At 37.6% G+C, this 26,946-nt stretch overlaps 1 protein-coding gene across 5 annotated transcripts in view; it reads right to left on the bottom strand.

Moving 5' to 3' along the window:
• Positions 1 to 26,946, bottom strand: part of ATXN7L1 (ataxin 7 like 1) — a 115,514-nt gene that overhangs the window by 67,905 nt on the left and 20,663 nt on the right. For 3 of the 5 annotated variants that reach the window (XM_082068761.1, XM_082068767.1, XM_082068770.1), the window contains one exon: positions 8,283 to 8,387. The exons of 1 other annotated variant lie outside the window; for it this stretch is intronic. In XM_082068761.1, coding sequence (XP_081924887.1) covers positions 8,283 to 8,387 — 105 coding nt within the window. Of the gene's footprint in view, positions 1 to 8,282; positions 8,388 to 15,030; positions 15,051 to 26,946 lie in introns of those variants that run through there. One more of the 5 variants, XM_082068771.1, reaches the window with a different exon arrangement.

Genomic DNA, 26,946 nt, shown 5'->3' on the forward strand with positions numbered 1-26,946 from the left:
TAAAGAATTTCTTTCTAATATCCAGCCTAAATTTCCCCTGGCAGAGTTTAAGCCCATGCCCCCTTGTCCTATTGTTAACTGCCTGGGAGGAGAGACCTGGCCATAACTTCCCTTCAGGTAGCAATTACTTCTTATTTGGGCCTTTGGCAAATGCAGATTCCACTTTGAATTTACTTCCTTTACAGTGCATCAAAATTTGATATAAAAAAGACTTTGTTCTTGCTTATCTTTTATTCACCAAAACACTTCCAACAGTGAATTCAAAAAGCTCTTCTGTTCTGGACTTTATCTAGCGATAGGACCGTAAAATAGTTCTCAAAAATTAATTTTTAAAACATTCCTTCTCTAAGATGGAAGACATTCAACTTATTCAGCCCAAGCAACACTCTATGGAAAACTTCAAGCCAAATACTCTTGTTTTTAATTTTGTCAGATTTTTACAGGTTACGATGGAAAATTTTCACTACACTTTTCCCCTCTACCCCCATCATTCCACAAGAGAAGCAGCTGGAAGAATGATGCGCTAAACACAGCCCTGTAAACTATAGTATGTAGGAGATTAAACTTAAGCCTAATGCTACAGTCAACCTTCAACAGCTGAGTTCTATTAATGGACTCTCCTTAAAAGAAATCCTTATTGGTTACTATTTAAAACTACATCTCTATTAAAATCTTGACTGAAAGAAATTACAAGTCATATGTATCTCCCATCAATGCCATGACAACAACACCCAGTTCAACTATGTACTGCATCGTTTACCACAATTTATACGAAGTAAAAAAACATAAAAGCTTTCACTAATCAAATACTACAAATGAATGCACTATGCAAAAGAGATAAGCTAATTTAAAATGACAGGAATTATGTGTAAACTAGAACAATACACTTCCAGTGCACTGAAAAGCCCAGTGCCATTATTCTTCTTTCAACCTATTTCCTATGTCGATTGATTTAAGATCAGCACTGTAAAACTGCACAACAGTCAATGCACCATAAAGGCACAACTTATCATAATAGAAAAAATTAGGGAAAAGACAATGAATCAATGTTTTACTTCCTGATTTTCAATTGCATACACACGTCCAGAAATAGGTAAGGGGGGCAGAGGAGGGTGAGGGGGAAGGTTTCTATCCTTATTAGCAATCTCATACATGCGTAGCATTCTGCTCACTGCTGACCATCTTCTGTTGAATACTCACTGCTCCCCAACACACATTCCTTTGAGATTCAACACTGCCAAAATGTTCCTGCTTTCTCATTCAAAGAATCTGTTGAATGAAGACATTTTCAATTATGGGCACATCAACCTAGGGCGAATTTTTGAAGTGCAGAAGTTATCTACGGGAAGTTGTCGGCTTCCTACTTACGCTGCTCATTGACCTTGCAACTCTCCATATATCATATCTGTTTCTACATCTGAACTTCTCTATTTTAGGCTCTGTCACTGATGACAAATTAGTAACAACAAAGAAGAAAGCAGTTCAAGCAGTGGGATGATAGTAGAAAATTTTTAAAAAGCCAACCCATCAAATATTGTGCTACTTGTTTTTAAGCAAGCAGGTCAGCGGGTCTGAACACAGCTCCACTTTTAATTCACACACTAGACTAAGAAAACACAACAAACTCCTTCCACCCTGGAGCAGATCTCAGCAACCTGCAAGGTGAAGACACGTTACATCTGCTGCTGCTCTGAGTATCAGCTGCACATTTTTCAGCCCCTATCCCAGTCCATCCCTTGGATTTGGGTGTTGCTCTCTACATTCAGGTTTAGTTTGTCTGATGCATCTCCAGTGCAAAAACCACTCTTGTTTTAGCCTGGGTCACAGCGTGGCTGGTGGTTAGGACATGTTCCTCTCCTAGGAGGTGGAAGAGGAGACAATAGCTCCAAGTGGCAAGGCTACCAAATGCAAATCTCTTGCTTCCAGGACAAGTACTTACAGAGAAGATAGGATTTTTTTTGTTTTTCTTGAATGAATATGGCCTTGTCAACGTATTTTTCATTGAACTCTCTCCAGGGCACATACAGAAAAAAAAAAAGCAACCTGTTTGCAGTTCTGGATGAGCACAGCAGCCAATACTGAGGTATCAATGCTCACATGCATATGAGCAGCTAAGAAGTACTTTTATTTATCGCTTCATTTGAATCCAGTATTAAAATGTCATTAAATTATCTTTTATGCATCTAAGTGCTCTTCTGAATCTGGCTGGAGTCTATCAGCAGTTAGGATATAGAACTGGTCTCTTCAAAGAGTAAACAAAGACAGATTTTGCACTTCTGTACCTATTCAGAGCCTCAAGAATTGCTCTGACATTCTAAAAATACAGCACTCCAAGAAAACGAAGGGAAACGGGTTAATTCAAAGGAATGCTGTTTTAGTTTTGCATCCTCAAGGGTAATATCCACTGTACCTGGATTGTCCATGCAGTGATGCACTGAGTTGCAACAGCACGGACTTGAGAGATCCACGGAACCTGCAGGTACCACTGCGGGAACTACAGCTCAGATTTCCATCATGGGCAGGAGACAGAGGCCTGTGCCACTGCTTGTACTTTGGTCTCGAGAACAAGGTTTCTGACTAAAGGGAATTTTTTGTATGCTTTCAGCTACTACGGATTTCCAATTTAAAATAATGGAAATGAAAGTTATAGACAAAATCAGTGTATCCTAGGCGACTGCACAAGTGAGAATGTATGAATAAAAGTACACACAAAACATTCAATTCCTTCTCCCCCACCATCACCAAAAGAAAAGGAAAACTGGGATTCTTGTCAGTCTAGTTGCTCATGTTTCCACATTTAACAAAAAGCAGGAGGAAAAAGACTCATTTTCATTATTTTAATTGTTTATGCAGTGAAACCAGAAAGTTATTCAATCAATAGTGATATCATATAACAAGTTTTGACAAGACCGTGGAAAAAAACATTGCAGTACCAGAAGGAGAATCACTCAAAATGCCATTGTCCTTGAAGGACACAAGTGCACTCCCCTCAGTAAAAGATCAAATGGAATGGATAAAATATTAACAATTGCAAAACCCCAAACAGCTGTATTAAATAAAAACAAGGCACTGAATAATTGAAAATAATACCAAAACTGAGAATAATCCATCAAATGTGAAAGTGATACCCGTATCAAAATAATTATGTGAAAAAGATGCCAGCTAGTAATGTTGCAGCTCATGTTAAGAAAGCAAATAATTCTTATTCATACTGTAAGCTCAGCCTTCTTGTCTTTAATCATGGTTCATTAATTTGTAATACACAACTAAGCACAACCTAAAATAGCTAGTCTGAGTAATTCAAAATATATAGCTTTTCTTAGGAAAATAATTACGATACGGGAGGGAAAACAATTTATTTATATTCTTCAGTGCTTCATTACTCTCTAGCTTATTTGTCTTTTCAATGATGCTTATACAGCCAAACAGAAGGATAAAAAGGAAATAACCTTTTTCGGCTTTCATGAGAACACAAGGATGTCAACTCAAGAATCCAAGAATTTATAACTTAAAAGTAATGAAAACCAAGGGTAAGTTTGTTTGGTTTTGTTTGTTTGTTTTTTCTTTTTTTTTAAGGAATAAGACTTTCTATTTCTTAATTAGAAGCCTGTTAGAATAACCATAGAGACAGGCATGATAGATAGCAACAAGCCTCCAATACAGGAACTGGCAAAATAAGAGATCTTCATGGTCATTTCTCCTTGATGAAGCAGCAAAACTCTTCTCCTCTGTAAGCTACAACTTCATCAAATGGGGATTTTAACTATTCATTTCATTAAGATACCCTCCACAGTTTTGGAAACTGTTCCAGAGTATGTTTGGAAACTTTCATTGATGGTTATTTTGCAGTTACTGTTTAACCAAGCTGCATTATTTAGCTTGGCTAATTCACCCCTTTCCCCCAATGTTACTTTTAACACTTTCCCATCATTCATTCATTTCCTTATATTAACAGAAAAAGTTAAGATGTTTTCACAAGCTCTCTGTATGTACACTGCTTCTTCACTATGCCAGAGACTTTCCTTTTGACAAGGAAAGACCAAAGTTAACGAGTTTATTATTGCATGGCATATCTGAAAAAAATAACTAGAACTGTATCTGATGCTCTTTAGTCTAGTAAAGGACAATGCACTATAAGACTATGAAGCTTTATCCTCTTGGGGGCCAAAGGAAAATAGAAACTTCTCCTGGGAAATGGTACGGGTCCCATCTTCACAAGTAACAGACGGTCACAGAATTGGGGTTAACAGAAGTCACATGTACAGAGCTCAGCATAAGCTGCCACCCTAAATACCTTCTAGAAAACAGAAACAGCAAGAACACTATGGTACTTCAGGAATACTAAACCGCTACATTTTTGGTGTCCCAAGAAGTGCTCTATCTAATCATTGAGGCTGGCATTGAAAAGTCTCAAAAGTAAAATTCCCCACATGCCAGGCACATTAGAAATGCTATAAGCTGTATGATTAGACTGACTTCTAATTTCAAACTACTTTATAGAGAAATAAATACAACTACATGCTCACACGTTAAAGAAAAAAAAAATCTGAGATATTGTACCACTGCAACAAGTTACTCAAAAGTACTGGGTTCAGAAGCAAACACTATTTCAACCATATTGTTGATGACATTTTGCTACACTGTTTTCTAAGTGCACAATAATACTGAATGACCTCAAGAAATTATTTGATTTATATAGTTTATTCCAGCAGCCTATAATAGCAAGTCTGTCTTTCAGTTGGGTTTACGCCATATCTACACGAATGATTTAATCCTTACAAATGAATATAAATGTTTATCCCACAGATTCAAGGATGTGAAACTGCTCTTAAACATAATTCAGTATTTCTCTGACTTGGAGGCTAGAACAGATCTACTGCTTTGCAACGCTGAGCTTTATGCTGTGTTTATTACACAGACCCTCAAGTCCAGCAAATTCATCCTCTAATTAGCCAGATCTCTTCTTTTACCTTCCTGATTTCTACTGGTCTAAGGTTGCATGACGCATCGCCTCCCATTAAAAAAAAGCCTGAACCACAACCAGATTCTTCTCTTCTTCTGCTTGATATTCTAGGAGTCAAACCCTTAAAAGTTGAATATCAACATCTGCCTCTATAATCTTCACAACGTCCCAGTGCCATCAAGGATGGCTGCCACATGTCTGAAATTAGAGACAAATGACACAGTGGGTCTTCTTATGCTCTGGAGAAAGGCAAATGCCAGCAAGGGCTCGAGAGAAGTTTTATAAAACTGTTCACTACACTCAGCATTGCAGTGCTGTTCCAAAGCCAAGACCTTCCAGTTTTAATGCAGGGAACCTACAAACATAAAGTACATTTCTGGCACAGACCTAAGTCGTGACTGAGAGAATAGGGACTGGATCTTACCAGGGATAGTAGTAACAAACTACACTTTGTGGAAGAGTCTGGAATAGATCTCTACAAGTCCTTGTTAGTAGCAATAAAAACTCCCCATGACGCAGCCTTCAAGAGCCAAAAAACCAGTAGTGGTTTCTAATGCTTTCTCATTCCTTTGTCTTTGTTACAACCTGAAAGCTGCAATTTGAGACGTAAAATAACATATTTTATGATAAATATGACAGTCTAAAATATCTCAAAGTCTACTGACAGCTTCACCAAATTTACAGGTGTACTGTTGCATGGCCTAACTAATTAAACAAGATCTGATCCACTAAATTGATTGTGTCCAACAGATGATAAAACTCTAAAAGAACCTGAAAATTAAATATTCTTGATTTACGGAAGAGCCCAGTGCAGCCAGAACTAATGTCTCAAGTGAAGCCTTCTCCAGACCTTTCTCAATGGACTATTGATATCAGAACATATCCAGTGAGAGATAATTCACAGAATCACACAGAATCACAGAATCTTAGGGACTGGAAGGGACCTCGAAAGATTATCTAGTCCAATCAACCACAAGCAGCTCATGGTTGATCCATTTTATAATGCAAGATTTTTATCATTATCTCACCAGACAATGCAACTACAGATCAATTTAATAAGATCTATGTGTAGCTCTTCTTTAGATCTAATTTCTTATCAAAACAACTATACATTAGTAGATGCATGTCACTTATACAACACATAGTACTTTTAACTTATTAATTTTTCAAAAATAAATTAGTTATTTTCCAATAATTCCCCAGACCTCCAAGAAGCCTTCTCTCTTCTAAAACTTTTTATACTGTTTTAGGACACCAACTTTTCTCTTTCTTCTTTAAAATAAAGTATTCTACCCACACATTTAAAGCTCTTCCATAGGCCCTTCAGTAATATTTCAGTACAACTTTTCTGAAACAACTCTGACTAGATTAAGTACAATCTTCAAGAGGTAGCATCTTTGGTCAATTATTTTCAGTATTCTCAATTTATTCTAATACAGTATTTTTTTTTTTTTTAAGTCTTCTTGACCTTAGGCTCTTAAATCAAGCAACTCAGAATTTAATGCTCAATTGTTCAGTGTAACAGGATTGCTATAACGAAAATGAAGTAAAAGGAATTGTACAAATAATAGAGAAAAGGGAAAAAGAACAGTGACTCACAGGATCTCTGCAGTTCACAGGCAATACCCTAACACTGATAGTAATTCATTACTTCCAAAGAGCTCAAAAACTTCCTTCAAGCACGGATTACATTACTCTGATCTAGAAGAAACATCATTCTGTATGCCTCCCACATGAAAACAGAAGCAGGTTTCATACTGCTCCCCAAACCAGAAGGTCATGTCCAGGAGACCACACAACTATGGAAAGCTACAGCAAGGTTGTCCATAGGTTCTTTTGTTCTATAGCAGATCTTTATTAATGCACCGGTTCAATGCTTGTAATGCCCATCATAATACCACTGTGACCACAAGCAGAGAAGCTTTTCTGTCACTGAAAGAACCATGAGATACCTGACGAGCTGGGCTGGAAGAAACCACACATAACTAAGGGCAAGAGAAAAGATTTTAAAAAACCAGCAGGACAGCTTGTTAAAACACTGAAATTAACACCTGCCCCGCACCATTATATTAGCAAGACCCTCTCCCACTATACTATTATTTGAGATCTTTTCTTATCCATTGGGTATAGATGCTACATTCCACTACTAACATTTTTTCACAGTTATTTCAATGTGGGCCAAAGGTCATGGCGAGTTGCACAACTGCCTCTCAATGCAGTTCCTTCTAGTTGGTTGTTAGCAGTCCATTCGCACAAACTCAGGGTAATATTTTGGTAATATGTCTATAAAAGTAAATTAACTTTCATATTTTCTGTTCATTCCACTTACATTTTCTCCTCAGTGAGTTGCTTTGCTGTCAAGACAACTGAAAGGGGCACAGGATTTGTGAAATTTATTTGTTGTATGTAGGCAAGAAAAACCTTGATGGGTCTTTTTTCTTTCTTAATGTATTTACTTGATTACATCCTCAATACTAGCTACCTTTCATTATTACGCTATCACCTTCAAATTAATTTGATTAAACTAAATTTGATTAAACCTCATGCAAAGCCAGCCATTCCAGTCACATTTTGCAATCCTTGAAAAAAAATATAGAAGGAAAACAAACCACCACAGAAACAAACCGCTAGACAAATAACAAATAAACCACTGGATAATTAATAAATAAACCAGACCTTGGGATGAAGTTTTTCAGAGAATATTTGAAAGCAGTTTGTTAATTAATAGCAAAAAAACCAACATAAAAATTGTCATCTTGCTGTTGTCATACTAACTGAGAAATAAATATCTGCACATTTCTGCAGTTTCTCAAATGAATGTTTTTCAAAATAATCTTAACAAATACAACTCAACATGCCAATGACGTAAAAAATTGAACCCTATGATAAATATAAAAATACACCCTATACACACCTATGCATAAATCCCATCAGAAAACAATCTATAACATACAACTTCTAGTTAATGTAGATCAGTATCACAGACCTCACTTTGCAGCTTCGATAAAAGACAATCCAATGTTATGCCATAATAGTTTTAGCTTAGCTAGTACCTAACTAATAGGATTTATTTGTTGTAACAGGTTAATTTAGTATAACAAGTGTAACTTGAAAAGCCCAGCTTCTAGAACAACTAATTTAACTTCCTCTACAGGAAATACACCTATTTGAAGGCATCCCTGGTATTTTCTGTGGAAAGAACACAAGATAACCAGAAAAGCATATCTGCAATGCCTCTGTCATGATCGTATGCAGTGAGTCTTAAGAGAATCATACGCCAGTTTGGCACTGTAATTCAGGAAAGAAAACATTCACTTACCGCAGTGTGACTGGAAAACCTGTGGCTTGACTACCTGATTGCAGATATTGCACACTACAAGATAGAAATCATCATGAGCTGGATAATGGCCAAATAAGTGCATATCTGTGGGAAAGTTAAAAATATATACAAGAATTAGAAATTATGCTTTAAATATATATTAAGAAAAAAAATGAAAATACTGCAGGGCCATTACAGTTACATTAATTTACACAAAGCAAATTTATACACTGCTCCATAAGAGCTTCTTACTATATTAAGAGATTTTTTTTCCCCTTTTCTGGCTTTCAAGGTCCTGTACTAATACTGCAGCGTCATCCCTCAGTCTGAGTCAGAACACAGGCAGCAACACCTTTGTCTTAATACTCACTGCCAAGAAGTGCAACAAGCATTTCTGTGCTGGTCAACTCTTGAAACAGTAAAAGAATATGTCTTTTAAAATTTCTGCCTAAAGATCCTTTGAGAAAACACATGTTATGCTCCATGTTACAACATTCCAAGCTTGACTACAGATTGCTAGAGAAAGTCTCCAGCCTAAAAGCTATTTCTAGTAACCACGGTCAAGGATCCTACAGCTTAAAATACAGTCAGGAATGTCATCCCTGTTTTGAACCAGATGTTATGACATGAGATTTCTGATTCTGTGCATATGACCCTCCTAGTTCAAATGCCCTGCTGTTTGTTTCCCCAGCAAAATATTTGGGAGAGACAAAGATGGTTAATGAGGTATTTCTCAGCGACGACATGAGGAATTTCATGAAATCAAAAGACAGGTACAGTCAGATGATGACAAGCACTTGTTCCTCTCAGCTGAAACACATAATACAATACATGCATTCTTAAACCATTACAAACACAGAGTAAAATGAGCTTAAATTACTACTGAAGGCCTCAGAGCTCTAACATTACAAGTGAGGTAACTTGTTTCACCCTGCATTGCTATAACTGAAGAACAAACACACATCCTCATCCACCGCAGCTCAGCTTGGAGGGCAGAAACTCATTGTTTTTCTGCACTTTGGTATGATCATGGCACTGTCCCTGGTGTTGTTAACGAAGGTGTTGCTGCATTAGTAACCCTGCGCTGAGTACTGGCCGCACAGATCACATTACCTCTCAGAACAGGGCAGTAACATCTTTAAATAAAGACGTTGTAAAATGGCATTCCAGCGTTATTCAGCAGCATCCAAAAGTCTATTACAGAGCTTGCAACTGCGGCTTCTGACTCAGACTGAAATATCAACCTGGTGGCTCTTAAGCAGGAGGAAAAATGAGAAGACCCTCAGAGAAGACAAACATGCACAACAACAGCAGCCACAACTGACAAAACATCAGCGACTGTATCCTACTTCTCCAATAAGTCATGTTTTTCTTTAAAAACAGTGATTTCTTTCAAAAGGTGACTCAAGCAGGTCCCTTGTGTCAAACATTTTGGCCCTTAAATTATTTTTATAAGTAATTCTGCCCAGGTCTGTACCAGCACAGAAGTAACATCACTGCTTAGGATGTCAGCACTTGGCATGATGAAGTGCAAAGTGTCTTCAATCCCCAAAAACCCAATAGAGGAATGGGACAACCCTCTCACAGTAATTCAGGCAGTATCGCAAGTGGATCCAAACATCCCCGGGCACAAACCAGCACCACCGACCTGCAGGTATTTCATAGTCTGATACGATGTGAATCATTCCTTTATTCCCTGAAAACCACAAGCCTCTCTCTGCGTTACTGCTCGTACCAGGCTATGAAATCCAGTTGAAAGGTTAACAAACCACGTCCTCTTCGCAGTGCTTGTCTTGGACTAACCAAGCCTTCAAATGCATCACAGCCAGATTAATGCAATCAACACATTCAACTTAAATTTAAAAGAAGGGCAGTGGTGAGGTATAAACTCCTTTGGGAATCTCTTGGTGTAGTTAGTGTTAGTACCGATGAAGCCAAAACCACACAGTTAGATTAAATCAAATCCTCCCTACTAGTAAAACAAACAAACAAAACCCTAAGCAGGCACCATGTCTGGCCTGTTTATTTTGCTTCAATGTGATAAGTCAGTGATCTTAAAAAAATAACTTTACATTGGCAATTCTTAACCAAGGATATTTTTGAACAGAACCTACAAATTTCCACTAACAGCATTGTAAACTCCACAGAAAGGAGGATTTCTCGCAGGTATAATTTGACACAAAGTCTTATCTCAAAAACATGCATTTAGTGACATTTATGAAATATTTCAAAAATGGCTAAAACATCTCAACAACTTATAACATTTTTTCCCTGTTGTTTGAATGGTCTGGTGACAATCTTGTTAAGAAAACATACAGCCTTTGCCCTTTAGAAACACAAAAGTTTCAACTTTTTTCCATTTTAAATTCCTTAAGTCCATTTAACCTTCACAGGTCTGTATACCAGCCTTTAAAATACACCCAGCTCAGAGGCATATGAAGGCTGGCTGGGTCCAAATCTGAGTTTTTAATGAAGTCTGGCTGCAAGGAGTAACTTACAAAAACACATAAGGTATTAATACTGGAGAGATCTATCCCAAGGACACAGATGGAATAAGAAATCAGGTTAGTTCACAGGATCACAAAATCATCTACGTTTTCACCAGGCACTGTCAAGAAGACAAAGCAGTGGAGGAAAAGGTCTGGTACCCGTGAGCTCACTGCACAACACTGGCAAACAGCACCAGTTAAGTTCTTACGATACTGAGGCGGCAGAAGTTGAGGTGAAAAAAACTGCACAGACATGTAGGAGAATGCACCAAAACGCTGCTGTGAGAAACACAGCATCAAAACGATGCACAGAGGCAGAGTAAGTGACAACCCGAAGCAGCGCTTTGAAAGCTTTCTCATTTTGCAGTTGCCTAGAAATAGCCCAGTGGAGGTGCAAGAGTCTATTGTACATGTGAGTATTCTGATATGAACTGAAGTTACTACCTACCTGTCAAAAGTCCACTTAAATTAACCCAAGAATCTCAAGGAAACAAAACCAGGGGTTGGAAATCAGAAAGAGGAATCACACCACAGAAATAAATTGTTATTATTGAATCAGAATAGCTAAAAAGCTTTAATTAAATACTGTCTTTCAGACTGGATTCCTTAAAGACATCACTATGCAGGAGTTTGTAAGAGAAGAAAATTGATCATCAAGTACAAACAGGTTCGACTAACTCTATTAGTTCATCAATGTTAACAAGATTGGCACAAATCAGTTTTCATTATTAAACTCATGATTTGTAAGCACCCATTAAGTATACTTAAATTACTTTTTAATTAAAGCTGTACAAAACATTAATATTGTCTCACTAGAAATTCCAATTGGGGACACACTTTACTAGGTGTAATAATATTATAAATGCAATCCAGATCAGAGAAAGTAAGGGAAGTTTGAAAAGAAAGCAGAAAATATAAAAAACTATGTATCTATCTTTTTACACGTTTTGTTGTTTTTAGTAAGAATAGCTCAATGCTACCATGTCCTACCCAAAGTGACTGAGACTGAAGGGTTATTCTGGATGCTGGTATCATTTTCAGATCAGATTATAGCGATTTGACAATCTAGACCTTGTATGTGCAGCAAAAAAGACAGCAGCCTCTGCAAATAAAAATTTATCTTCTAAAGGTGATGATCACACAACCCTGTCTGCTTAGTCGTAAGCAATGGTGACAAGCTTTTCAGGAAAGTTTAATTTTGGAGAAGAAAACATCTCTCTACGAAGCTAGCTCAGGAAAGACTTATTCATGGAAAAGGACCACTGAAGAAGACAGCAGATAACTGCTGAATAAGGTGAGTGCCTATCAAACAGTACTGAAACAATTATCAAAGTACAAAAACCAGGGAGTGACAGGAGGGCAACTGCAAAGAGTTTTTATTTTCTAACAAATCTTGGCTCCCAGTAGAAGGGAAACAAAGTGACCAAGGTGTGTGTTATTCACCCCAGAGCAGCACAGTGACTTCTACCAGAGCCCACGACCTGCTTGTTGCTCATGTTCCCCAAACACACACAGCTGCGAGTCTGAGGCAGAAAGAGCTGCCCAGCCCCTCTGGCAAGCAGACGCAGCCTGTGGCCCCATCATGGTTACCTCATTTTACTGGAAGATGCTTTCGGTAGATTCAAAGTAGACTCTTAAGAACAAGAAAGAACAGATCACTTACTTTCCAGTATCCACACGCTTTGTGGAAGTGCGATCTACATGCTCCCCACTGCTTGCGGCACTGACTTGTCACCCCCTCAAAAGCAAATCTTTTGGCCAGCCATGTCTGTGGATACTGCATGCCCACAAGTGTCCTGCTTGAAAATGAGCTATTCAACTAACACGATGCGAGAGGGTCCCATATCACATGAAAAATATTTAAGATGGGTGGAAATCAGAGACAGTGGATGCTGACTGTAGGAAATATGCCTTTCCTAGATTGAGATCTTAAACCAAATATTACTTCATGTATATTTTGCTATGGTGCTTAGAAAATAAATGTAACTTCTGCTTATAGTTTTTATATTACTAACATTAGCAAATAAAAAGCTGTAGCCATATGACATAGTTTTGTAAGACATCAGCTTGGTAAAATGTGCATTAAAACCACAAATACCATAGAAAAAAAAGAAAATGTTGCTTCTGCAAATTGTGGCACAAACTCAAAAATGCAGGTGTCAGATACAACGTTTTATCTTCTCCAATAACACATACAAATGAATTATTTTTAGTAACAATCAAAGCCAGATGATTTATATGAAGTTTCTTCTCTCTTATTACATAATTCATAATCATTTACATCCAAGTGTATAATAAAACAAAAGCGAGAAATAATCGAAAACATTCTTCCACTGCAGAATTAAGGTTGTTGAACACTCAGACCTCACAATATAGTGTGGGAAATTAAATTTTTAATTACGATCTTTTGCTATAAATCATACACACTAACATTCTCTTATGTATCAGTTGCTCCACTAAATATACACAGAAAGTCTGATTTGAAAAATATTAGTGATGGTTATGTGTAAAGAGAGGAGGGGAAGAAGGAGGGCAGAAAAAAGACTATTCAAGACACACTACTTTAAAACAAAGAAAAGCTAAAAAAAAGATGCAATGGAAAAAATGGCAACGGAAAAAAACAAATCCATGTGCCTTCTCCCACTCCTGGAAACACAGATTTTTAAACTCTGTGTCTAGAAATGTGCTCAATATTTCCTTCTTGCTCCACAAAGGAGACGAATCCATCCACCATTAAAAAACAGAGGAATGCACAAAACCTTTCAATGCATCGTAACACTTTTACATTTGAGATTACTTAAAAAACTAAGTCATTTGAATGGTGAAGTGAAACTTGAAACTGAAACAATATAAAGACATCTTTGGGGTATTACTCAGACAGCAGTTAAACATGCTTGCATAGACAGGATAGTCTTATCTTAGAAACAAATGTCACACTCTTGTCATTTAACATCAGCTTCATTCTCCTCAAGTATGGTTTTCATTAGTTTTCCTTTTCATGCAAAAACCAGTAAGTTGCTTCAGTAATGAGTTAGTCAGTATAAACTGCATTTTACTTGGAAAAATGCCAGAGTCTCAGTCACAATCACAGAATGATTTAAGCTGAAAGAGATGGCTGGATGTCACTTACTCCGAGTCCCTGCCCAAATCATGGTTCAGGGTCAGTACCATAAAGTAAGGCACAAGCTAATTTCTTTTCTGATGGAAGAATCAGCTCATGGCTGAAGTAACCATGAAACTGAGGAAGAAGCAAAATTAAAATATTCAGGACAAAGCTAACACAGGGCCAAACACCGTTGCCCTAAGTCCTGACTGATGTCCTTCAGGTGTTAATACAAGGAACCAAAGATTCTGCATGCTAAAAAAACCAAGTGATTAATGAGAAGAAAACAGACATACTGGACTTTTCAACAACCGCAACAATAAATAAAACACAACAGTGACCAATTAAAAAAAATGATGCAGGGAAAAAGGAGCAAATAGATTTTACAAGAGTCAGTGTGGGAAAGAATCATGGTGATGACACCTTTAAACCAGACCAGTAACTTTGAATGGTATGCTGCCTTCCAGGTTACAGCAGTCATGAGGATGCTGGCAATCCTAAAGAATGTTGGGAATTTTTCATTAATTATAGTTTACACAGAAAATAGTAGCCTCAATGACTTGGAAACACTTTGTACTACACTGCCTTATCTAGGCATTTTGAAACTGTATTGATGATGGATGTGGTGCCTGCCCTTCCCAAAGGCCTGTAACAAGAAAGAACAGTTTGTAGTTGGGAATTACTGATCTAAACAAATACTGTGGATTAACAGTATCTGCATACCTTTCATAACAACTATCTATTTGGAAGGGATTCTAAAGTAAAATACACATCATTGACATTGCTATTTTGCATAATACACTATATAACCAAAAAAAAGAAGAAAAAAGAAATAAACATTGGAAAATGTGACAGAGCTTTTCTACCATGATTCTGAAGACTTTTCTGAAATTTATGCAGGCTATTTGCCATCCCAGTCTAAAATAATTTGGCAACACAGGACCAGAATTGCCTGGGCTACCAGATTAGCACATCACAAGAAAAACACCCAAACTCATAGGTCTAGAAAGTAGGCTGCATACCCGTGACACCAAGAAATCCCAGCTTTTCACATCTTAAGATATCAAAGGGATAAGTCAGTACCTAACTTAGGTTTTTCCTTCTTGAAAAACCTACTTCTTCAAACTTGCTTATATGGAGGCACACAGCCTCTTACCTCCTGGAGCAGGCAGAATGCAGCTCATCTGATTGTGGAGTCTTTATTTCATTCTCCGTACACAGCTCAGATAAAGTACAGCCTCCAACACCGAAAGTGAAGTGCTCAGTTACTCTTTTGTGCCTGCAAAGGCATTTAACTTCTTCTGTAACAATCTTCTTTCTGTAACACTGTAGGACACTCAAAATAAATGTTGTTTTGCAATTTTCTGTCTCAATAGTAAGTCAGGCTGCAGTTCCACAAGAACTTAAACCAACCAAAGTCAGGCCCTAGTATGGCCCTTTTGACCTCAAGCTTCATATTCCTGTCCCTCCCTTGTGCTTGTACCACCAATTAACTGATTACACAAGGAGTCACATTCAGAACAACTCTGAATCAGGAGCAAAGTAACAAGAGGAAGGACAAACTAAACAGGGAAAGGTTTTCTGACAGTTCAATTCCTTGAGCTGCCTCACTGCAGAACCTGGTGAACACTACTGCTAGTGTAGGGAGGGGAAGGAAATGCAGCAGAGCCCAGAACTGGAGAGCAGGAGGACCAACAGGACCAAGACCACTTAAATTACCGTGGAGCAGCTGTGCATCTCCAGCTCGTGCTGAAATCTCTCACAGAGGTATCTGTGCAATGTTCAAAATACTTGGCTCCAAAAGCTTTATAAAAATAAAACTACTTGTCCCTTAGTTAAAGATAGAAATTAAAAAAAAAATATTAATTTGTACCATATAAAAACATTCAGAAGCGTATAATCTCCTTTTACATCATTCTTTGTGTTCTAATACTTCAGATTATGGAATGAATCTTTAAAACCACATTCCCACTTCACCACTTTACTTCTCACTTATTTTGTGCAATGTAACCAAACAGGTCAATGTTTACCTTTTCAATTCCTGAGCACACTGGCTTTCCTGCCTGTCCTTCAGTTAAAGAGCCTCCTAATTTCTGATGCGAAGGGTGTAGGTAATACTACTGAAAAAACAGAGCACATTAAGAGAGGGTTGTATACCATGAAGGTCTGTTTGGATGGTTATAAGAATTTCAGTTAACACTTTCTTTTTAATTTTTTATCATCAGAGTTCAAACTGCAGAGCAAATACAAACACTAAAGCTACTAACATATATTAATAAAGTTCAGTGAACATTTGCATTTGACCACTGCAGCCCGGGGATGGGGTGACAGGGGATGGTCCTGGAACGGATCAGCTAGAGGAAAGACAGGCCATTCATTTCTTGGCCATGCTTTGCACTGGCCCTTCTCTTGCAAGTCCGCATGGAATAATTTGAAGAGTGGAACAAGGCTGAGAGGCAAGAGCAAAAGACAGTTCAGCAGGTGACAATAAAACCCATGCTTGTAATTGAAATGGACACCATTCGATTACACAATATTTAGTTTTAACTAGATACATGTAATCGTAACACAAGAACAGAAGGCAATTGTAGCAACTCTTGTAACATTCAACTACTGCCTACAAAATTATAACTGTTCTTACATTTCTACTAAATAATTAGATACATCCTCCCCATGAACCTGGATTTTAAGTTGCCTCCCATTTTAAATATAACAACATATTCCAGGAACTAGAGAGCTGCTTACAAAGTCTACTATTACAAAAATGCATAAAGTCAACACCCGGAAGAAAATCCTGTTATGCACTAAAATAGATACTAGTTAAGCATATTAAGGTCCTAAGACAGAAAAATTTTAATAAAGGCCAAACTTTCCACTCATCAGTTAAATAACTTGCCCAAAAATCAAGGTGAGCAAAATACAAGGAAGAAATAGGCTTTCACGTTCAAAGAAAACTAGAGAGTCACGTAAATGTAGACACTATCTTCAATTAGACCAACAGGTAAACAGTTAGATCTGGCTTTTGGGCTTTAAGGACATTTGTGCCCCAAAATGTTCCTATTTTCCCTACCAGCTACAGTTAGACTAATTAAAGATATCACCTCCAGCTACAAATTTAATCTTGCTTAGGCCTGGAAATCTTTAGGACAGCAACAGTATCATTAAATGACAGCAAAAATTAAATTACTGAGGGCAAGGAAACATTAAAAGATATTTTATAAGGATCCAGACTAGGCATTCTGTGTGGAGAAGCACTCAGGACATCTCACTTGTAGAACATAAAGCATAACCATCCCCAGACTCCCGAGTATGGAGAGCACGGCAAAGAAGTCCTGATCAGGAGACTTTCTTACCCTGCAGAAACAGTGGATTTCTCTTAGATGCTCACATTTATCACTATCAAAAACCTCAGAGAGTGAGCGTGGCTGCACACAGGTGTGTGTACAAAGGATAAAAAACGTGCAGGAGGATTATGAGTCTCTGCATTAGCCTTCTGATTTCTCAGCTTCCCACAGGTCGGCATAAGAGGAAGAACAGAATGAAATAATCTTCATTTCCCTCGTAATTCAAAGTGAACGTCATGCTCCTTGACTAGAGTCTCCATGAACCACTATACAGCAAGAGAACAATCCTTTCTTCCTTGAACGTATATCAAGAGAAGTCTCACTGCAAATGAGACTTGTCAGCCCAAGTAGCATCCTTCATGGGTGATGAGACTAAATTTCAGCTCAGATTGATGTATGGCTCTCCTGAATTAGCTGTTTGACCTTTAGCAACAGCTAGAGGGTTGCACCACACACATACTTTCTCAGACACTTCTAGAGCAGGTGGACTCCGCCACTGCTTTGCTGGGAGAGCACATCCTGACACAGGAAGAGACGTCAGGTCTGTGAGTGAACTCCAATAACTCACAAACAAACAGTTTTTCAGCTTTTGATTTTCTGCCATAAGATGGTTAAGCTTTCTGATGCCTAGCCAAATACACTAAAGTGGCAAGGAAACAACATGGTCCTGCAGATGCAGTAAAGATCTGGAGATTTCAAATACTGGTTGAAAGATATGGGGTCTTTTTAATTTTTTCCCTCAGTACTTCTTACGTTTCTAAGCAACAGAAGTACTCAGGCCATGTAGCAGGTACCTGGGACCCCTTCTCAGCTTTCACCTTTGGCATTACAACAGCTGACAATTGCCACAGGGCAACAGCTTGGTACTGCTGTCCTTTGTAAGTGCAGTGAAGAAGCCTTGTTGGAGCCCAAGACATTAATGGGTTTCAAAAAGCATATGGGACTTCTGCAAGTCATTAGAGTCCTGAAAATCCAAATATATTAGTCTGTCTAGAGCCAAAGGTGAAAACACGGTATTGGTGGCAATTATGGAAACTTTTGCAAGAAAGATGGGCCATTCAAATACTGCTACCATAGATCTAACTTTTTGATAGTTTTGTCACCAAGAGTTTGGCTAAGAATGCTAATGGAGAAGGAGATTTCTTCCCTTTTATCTGTAATGAAGACCATTTTATTTATAACACCTTTACAGTTGTATCTCACATATAAAGGGCTCACTATAATCAATAAGTATTTATTAATGATGTAAGTAAGTTATTACTTGATTTGAAACCAGTAGGGTTTCTACCTTGACTTAGTGCAAAGACTTGAAGCTTTCCATTGTGCAAGTCAAAATAAATAACCAAAATCTAAATAAATTAATAACCCATCTGCAAACGACACTAAAAACATTACATCTGTAGTACAGATAATCTTTACAGTGGGTCAGGATGAGTACTAAAGTGGTTTTTCTTTACTTTTCCCCCATTTGCTAGGATCAAAGCTTCAATTACCGTGTATTAAGTTACCAAATATTAAGTGATCTGAAATATGAAGTTTGAAAGGAAAATAACTTCTCTGATCTTTATTGACATTTTCATTATGGAAATGTTGAATACAGCCATACTAGGGACTACTGAATGTGGAACAAAAAACCAGAAATCTTTTAAATACAATTATTAATTTGCAATACTTTCTTTTAATAAATCCATCATTTGGAGTACTAGTAACAAAATACTGCAAGGATTGCACGTTTTCTTCTTCTATTTTCTTGTCAATGCATGCTAACAAAAATATGCAGTCAAACAGTCCTCAGGAGAAAAATCCCACGACTGAAAAAACCTTTCACTCTTATTTCTTCTGTGCAGACTGCCAGGAAACAGACTTTAATCCTCCAACTGGTGTGCTCTTCATAAACACTCAGCAAGACACAACTGGCACTCACACGCCAGCCTGCGAAGCTGCATTATCTTCTGCAGAAGAGCGATTCTGGTTTAAGGCAGTACGACTGGGCTGAAGGAGAGCTGGCTCAATTCCTGGCTCCCGAACAACATTCTTGCATGACCCTGATTAGATTTTTCTGTGCCTCAGTATCCCATCTCTAAAATCAGGATAATATGCCCTTTGTCTGCCCTGCCTGTTTAGATTGCAGCCTTTCAGTATTCTCTTGCTATTTGTCCATACACCGCAGCCACAATGGGGTCCTTCATTTTGGCCGGGACATCACTATGACTATAGAACAAGCAATGAATCAGACAACTTTCAGTATGTTTCAGAAGCGGTATGTGACAACTGGGATGCTATCGTGAAGACTTACTAAAGTAGTGTTAATAATACTTAAAGGACCATTTTCATATCCAAGTGTCACATACGACTGCAGCAAATATTCTTCTTTGTTGACATCAAATAAAACTTGTTATGCATTCTTTACAGAATCCTGCTTTTTGGAGGAAGAGCGTAAGTTAAGAGTTAAAAAAAAATCCTATAAAAATGAATTTTTCCCAGCATTCTAGCCCAACTCTTTAATAACAAGATTATTATTGTTATTATAATAAAAGTTTAATGAAGTTTCATAATAAAGATCAGGGAGATATTTCTCAGACAATGAGTAATGGGTATAGTCTTCTAATTTTTCTAGCAGGGAAAATGATGAGTAAATGAGCAAAAGACGTTGAGAAAAATAAAATCCCTAATCTCACCTATGTCTTTTTACACAATACCAAGTATCTTATTGCTTGTCCATGTGCAGGAGGAGTGGACCCATATCCTGCTCTCATTTCACCAAGTGTTGTTCTTGCTGCCTTTACTGCTATCAGAGTATCCATTATTGCTGAGGAAAGTCAGTTATTTCTTCATGCTCCACAACTCGGCCATCAGAAAACTCAGAGAAAACTCAAATCCAATTCCTCCTCTCCCAACATGTTCTGCACAGTTTTACAATCAATTACTATTTCTCTATGACAAATAAGGAAAACTCTCGTTTTTTCAGCAGACCTAACAAAAAGCTATGTCTAGTAAAAGTGCAAGTTCGGTGTGTATCATCTTTCACTACTAGGTTGCTACTTTAAAGCAAATAACTAATGATTTGTACTGTCCATTAGTACAGTACACTAGTAGAGTACACCTGATTTTTTTAAGAATAAGCTTGCCAACAGACATAATCACAGCTAGATCCAGGATATCACTGGTACACTTTAATAAAAATGGGGCTAATCTTTAGCAAATGGCATCATAAGATACTATGAGGGAATTTGCTGTTACCTGCTCTGTAGCCAATTTCAGTTTTTGGGTCTGTCAGCTCTTCAAAAGCATAGCTAAAGAAAGTCAAACAACTAAATATCTAAATACTTTGCATCTCAAAGCAATCAGAAGCACCCTCTGAAACTAATTAGTCATGACATCTACAACACATATGCGCTTTACAAGCAAAACAACCTGCAGCATTCAAAAGCTGACTCAACAAACTAAAGAGGGCACTTTCTATGCAGCCACATATGTGAATTTCTATTCTTTTTTTCTCCAGTAATTGCCCGGCTTTTTCCAATCCTCAAGCCCATCACCAAAGATATTTCTGGTTTGTTACTTCACTTCTCCCTTCAACAAAAGTCAAGGGCAAGAACATACTTTAATTTAAAAATCCTCTTCTCAACCCAAGATAGATGATGTCTGCTCTGTCTTAATCAACAGCTGGATATTAAATGAAAATGTGTTGTCTAATGTATTGTCTAAAAGGACACAAATAATTCTTACGCCAATTCTCTGGACTTCTTCTGTACTGAGTCCTACACCTTTAACAGTGCCTTTCTTCAGGAATATTGCCTCTCATGCAACTCGTCTCCCCTTTAAGTTACTTTCAGATACTTTCAATAAGATCATCTTTTTCCTTCACACAATTTCAAATGAAATGGATTTTGTTCTCTTTCTTGTTGGTGTGCAGATTGAGGTGCTGCTTACAGTGCTAAACTGCGTTTTCTTTTTCTTCTTTTTTACGGTTAGACGAATTTATGCCAAAGAAACATATATGAAAAGAAGTTCATTAATGGATAACAGGACATGGAAATATGAATGAGAAACATTTTAACCAAAGCCTGAACATCCAAAAACTCTACCCCAAGGCCACTTAAACAAAATAGTTGAAACAGGCGACAACATTTCCTGCAGGTTGAAGAGCAATCTTCAGTTTTGCTAACACACAACTCCAGAAAACAGCTCTTGTTTTAAGAATTCTGCTCTCAAGGGAATAATTATCTTTGCAAGTACAACCAGTCAAATATTTTTACTGTCTGAAAAAGCACACATACATCAGCAGCTCTTACACTGAGATTTATATAGTATACTTACACACCACAAACATTTTCCAGGATAGGAATATGCTCCTACTGGTTAAACACATTAAATATAGACAAACTAGTCTGGCAATGCAGCACTTTGTACTGGTACAGTAGTCTCTTCCCTGTTCCAGGAGACATAAGCACAGTTTTGCTAGACTGAGTCCATGCCAAGAACCTGCTGCCCACCTCAGAGAGCGTTCTTACCTCCGAGAGACACAACACTTAGAGATGAACACGGTCACAACAGGCTCGGGTCAGTACAAGTCCATATGCCACTAAGTGTTTATCAAATATTCAATATGAACATCCTAAATAATACGTACACACTACATTCAGAGGTGTTCCCTTCCTCCCCAATCCCGCCTTCTTCTGGGGTGCTACTGACAAAGTTATAGTTGGTCACAGGTACAGGATCAACCACAATTTAAATCCTCACAATAAAGCTCTGCAGTTAAAGCGATCACCCTATAAAGGGGCAAACTCTGCTACTGAGACATGCTCAAGAGATTTGCTGCAATTAGGTGAGAGAAAAATGACTTTGTTGTTGCTACATCAGGCAAAAAATCCCTTAAGAAACTTGAGGAGCTTTTACCAACTAAAGAATGAGCAAAGATAACCGTATTTCCCCTCTGAAATATCAGGATATTACAGTTCTGAAGACTTTCAAAAAATTACTGAGCAAGTTTAAAGAAACCTGCCCATGTAATAGTACTGAAGCAGCAGAAGAAAGTAATGAATAAGCAATGGAAGACACATGTTATTTGTATATGTCAAAAAAAAAAAGAAAATATCTTCTGTACTTGTTATGCTGCACAGTACCTACTCACAATACAAACCATCGGTTTCACATTGTCACTCAAAGGCACACACGCTAATATAATAAAAGCTATTAATTGAGCTCTTTCTTTTTAATGAAAGAAAGAAGTAGTTTATTAGTTCAATCACGTTATTGTTCTACTTCAATTTCTGCGACACTGAATACTGCACAAGTCATATTCTAACCTACACCTATGTAATTCTCACCATTTAACAAACAAAAAGCTGCAACAATTTCATTTTCGCATTCTCAGAAACTTAGAAAAGCTTCAGTTGCCTTTGGAGCTGTTTTGTTTGTGATGTTTTCAGCAGCAGCCAGCTTCCCAGATTAATCTCATCCACCTAACAGCCCACTGACATGAGAGGACCACTTAACACTTCTTATGCCGCAGCTTGATGCCTGTCAACTTTGCTTAGAAAGAATCTCCCTTCCAGCATTGTAGTACTCTGACGATTTGCATGTAGCAAAACAAATGTTCATCTATTTCTAAGGATTTAGGTGTAGCAAAGCATTTATTAATGCATTTCATCCACTAATTCAATGTTGTGCTAGCTCTGTAAGAGTTAAAAAATAGAAAATAAAAAAAATTTTAAAAAGTCAACATAACAGTTCTGGTGAAGACTGATTCCTAATCTGTTTAGAAAGCACATTTTCTCAGCTTTTCTTCAAGTCTGCTGTGCCTCCTAGTACTCCTTGATGAACTTAATTATAGGGTGATTGGAACAAGGTTTCCTAACCAGAGTCCAAGACATGGCTTTTCAGAGATGCTCTCAATTCTCCAGCACACACCTGGCTTCAGCAGTGACAGCGCCTTCAACAGGCAGAAGAAAAAGGAGATAGAGGAGCAAAACTGCACTGCCCCATCTCATGCATTTGAGGTACATTCCAGTATCATAAAGCAATAAAAAGTCATCAGGATTCATGGACGGAGAGCACTTAAGAGACCTTTTCACCAACCCCATTAAACAAAAATATCCTCCACACTATTCCAAGGAGCAAACCTCACCCCATTTACTGTAACAGTTTGGGTCCTTGGAGGGCTGTTACTAATTACCGCACAACCCAACAGACAGGACAGCAGACAAAGGAGTTGTCAAACCCCGCATTCCTTCATTGCCTACTGGGAAAACTTTCAGCCAAATTCATTGAATTCTTAGTGCTTTTCCCTGTATATCAGGAGAAATTATGTACATTGTAACTCCTAATTAAATACTTTCAAATTTATTGATGAAAAGCATCATATAAGAAAATAAGTATATCCATTATTACGTGTATCTTAATATATCTTAACACCTCATCTGCCAGTTAATGTGATAATTACAATAGAATAAGTGACAGCTAATCCCTATCACAACATTTCATCTGGAAAAAACCCACTGGTATTACTACTTTTCCAAAAGACTGAGTTCAACAAAATTCAGCTTCTGAAAAAACCCCAAACCAGAAAATAGTCTAAATAATGGGACAGCAGCCATGTGAGCGAACACCTGTCCACTGAGAAATGTCTGCTTGTTCTCCAGGTGGAACTACATTGAGGATCAGAAGCAAACTCTGGAGTTGCTTGTGTGAGCTGAAGCTGCTTCAGTGTGAAAGCGGTACATACGTATTTTGAGGGATGCACCAAATCTCAATGCGGACTGCACTGTGTGCGCTGCTGCGGTTCCACACCTGGGGAAGGAAGGTACCTGCCTTGGGGATCTTGGCAGCATTTGGGTGACGTATTGTGTGGTGTGTGGATTTAATGAAGGGTAAATGAATATAGCATCAGACGGAATTGCTATTCTAACCAAAAGAGGCTGTGAAGTTCCTAGTTAAGGAACCTAAACCTCTGAGTATAGAAAAAATGCAGTATGCACTAACACCCCACTCAGCACAGTGCAAGGAATGACCACATACATCTGTAAAGTGCATGTTTGGAGTATCAGTCACAAAACCTCCAAGTTAGTGATGTGCACTTTCCTTCTGAATCTCCTGTTGGACAGACATGTGACTTGTTGAACTCTGTATCTGAATGGCACACGACACCACTTGCTAACATAAACTTCCTCTTAATGAAGCTTCTGTAAATGATCTATCCAATTACTATACAATTAATTACCGTCCTGTTTTTGAGATTATCCCAAATAGTCTTTCCAACAACTCTTCAACAAAAAGGATATTCTGTAGTTATCAGAGCAGAAATGCTTAACAGTCCAGCTATTTTTTCCAAGCATTCATGATAGAAAGTCTCAGCCTAAGGAAAACTCTTAAACCCAGAATACATTTTCTTCTACAATGTTAAAATGTAAAGCGGCTTCAAAGCTTCTGTCTTAGGCAGGTGATTTCTAAACCAATTTCATACTTCAAAGTGCATTTGTTCTTTCAAGTCTCCAAGTTCAAGTGCAGCACATCATTTGATACCTAAACAGTCAAATGGCCACAGTTTTAAACTTGTCTCTTAACTGTGAGCATTAAAGAGTCAAGAATCTTTGGAGTTTATGAAATTGAACTCTTTTTATTTTGATTAGAACAACATGCTTCTGCGATGTAAAAGGCCACCACAACCTGTAAAAATAATCACTAATTATGTGGAAGTGCATACTTTGAGTAAGCTACTAGGATGCATAGTTAACTGCATGACTACACAACAGAGTTAAGGCCTGCATACCTTACCTAGAAATTTCTTTACTGATTTCATGAGTTTCTTCAATGTCTGAAACATTACTTTATAACTTTATCACACATTACCTATATTTGCAATACTTGAAGAATACTTGCAACATCATTTTGACTACTAAAAATCTTGTAATATTACCACGTTTTCTCAACATAGTCTTACGTTCGTGAATAACAAAAAAGAGATTTCTTTTCTTCCTTACTGTATTATCCTAATCTCTTCATAAACACAAATCAGAACTTGCTAATTACAATTCTTTTTCTTTGTCACTTAAGTGGAAGCAGTTTCAACTTCATGAACCCACTGAATTTTATAGCTAACACTACCAAAGTCATTGACTATTAAATCCAACAACAATGCACTAACAATTTCAATTTACAGTAACAGTTTCAAAACATGGGCACAACTCAGATCCAACCCTGGATTAAAAAATCTTAAGTCTATAACTGCACATACATCAAGTGGTGAGATTTAGTATCATCTAAGAGTTACATTTTACAGCCATGAGAACATTGCAAGGATCTGCCACTTAGCAGTTCAGAAGCTGGACATTTGGCCATTCTCAATTAATTTATTTTGGTTCAGTATCAACAGGGTAGCTGACAGAAATTAACAGATGACAACTTCCATAGTCGAATAAAGGAATAAATAAAGAAAAAAATAAGGGGGGGAAAGGAAAAAGAGAAAGAAAAAGGGAGCAATCATGAAATTATAATACAATAAAAATGACTAGTAATAATTCATGCTCAGTTAATTGTCAAAACATGCCCCAATTCTTACTAAAATAACATACTCATAGCTAGCTCACAATCACTGTTTACATTCCAAGATAATTTACAAGCGCTTTACAACTGCATGTTTCAATAACCTTACAAGGACTTTTATTCCTCTGTGGAAACAGAACATTACAAAATGTCAAACTTGTTGCAAAACCACTGATGAAATTGAGAATAAAATAATGCCTGCTAAGATTCCACCAAAAAGATGTACCATACAAAAAAAAAAAATTAAAGCATTCCTCCCATGTGAATATTTCTTCTTTGCAAAAAAATATTTTAAAATTTATGTAAATAATACAGGACTACTTTATCCAGTTCTATCGTCAACTGCTATTTCACATGCTGGAATTGTATTTCGCTTTAATAAAGTTAGAGAACAAAAGCAACAAGGCCTAAACTTATGTTTTAATGACTGGATTACTGTATTATCATCATGACATCTGCATAGAAAGATGTAAGGATCTCTTTATAAGTGACACGCACTGATTTGACTGTGTCACTTTCAATTACGCTCAGAAGACTTGTAGATTTTACAACTTCCAAACATAAATGAAAAATAAATGTTTTCATTTTCACAATATCCAACATTCTGAACTTTTAAGAAAGGTTTTTGGACATGTAAGGTGAGCGAGACCATTCATAATGGGAGCTATCTCGCTGTTAATGAAAACTTTGCCCTCTATTTTGCCGTGCAGAATGCTGAATACACATTCCAAGGGAACTGTAAGCCATCAGTAGCCCAGACGCCATCAAAACTCGGGACATTCTGAGCAAACAAAAACTTAATCATTTACCACACTTCTCAATTCCTTCAAACAGATTCTGGCAATTTGCAGGCTCCCATAGTGTTCCCATTAGGCACATCTGAAGCACTTACACATTAAAAAAAATTAGGGAAAAGGGCATGCTACCAGCCAAAACACATCCCCCAAAAGTTCAGCAGATAAGACTCCCGAAACTCTGCCATGGTGCAAAATCCCCCCCTGCTCCTCTGCCCTGCCCATCTTCTCCAGGCTATTTTCCTCTCAACTCTAGCCCTCTGTGCCCTTTCTCCTGCCCGAACCCCTGTAATTAAAAGCAAACCTATGGCAGAAAATGCCAGACGCAACCCAAAAACATGTAAAAGAAGATATCATATACAACAGCAAGTTCCTCGCTGATAAATG

Source organism: Streptopelia decaocto (assembly GCF_964273445.1).
Source record: "Streptopelia decaocto genome assembly, chromosome: 1".
NCBI classification, from domain to species: Eukaryota; Metazoa; Chordata; class Aves; order Columbiformes; family Columbidae; genus Streptopelia; species Streptopelia decaocto.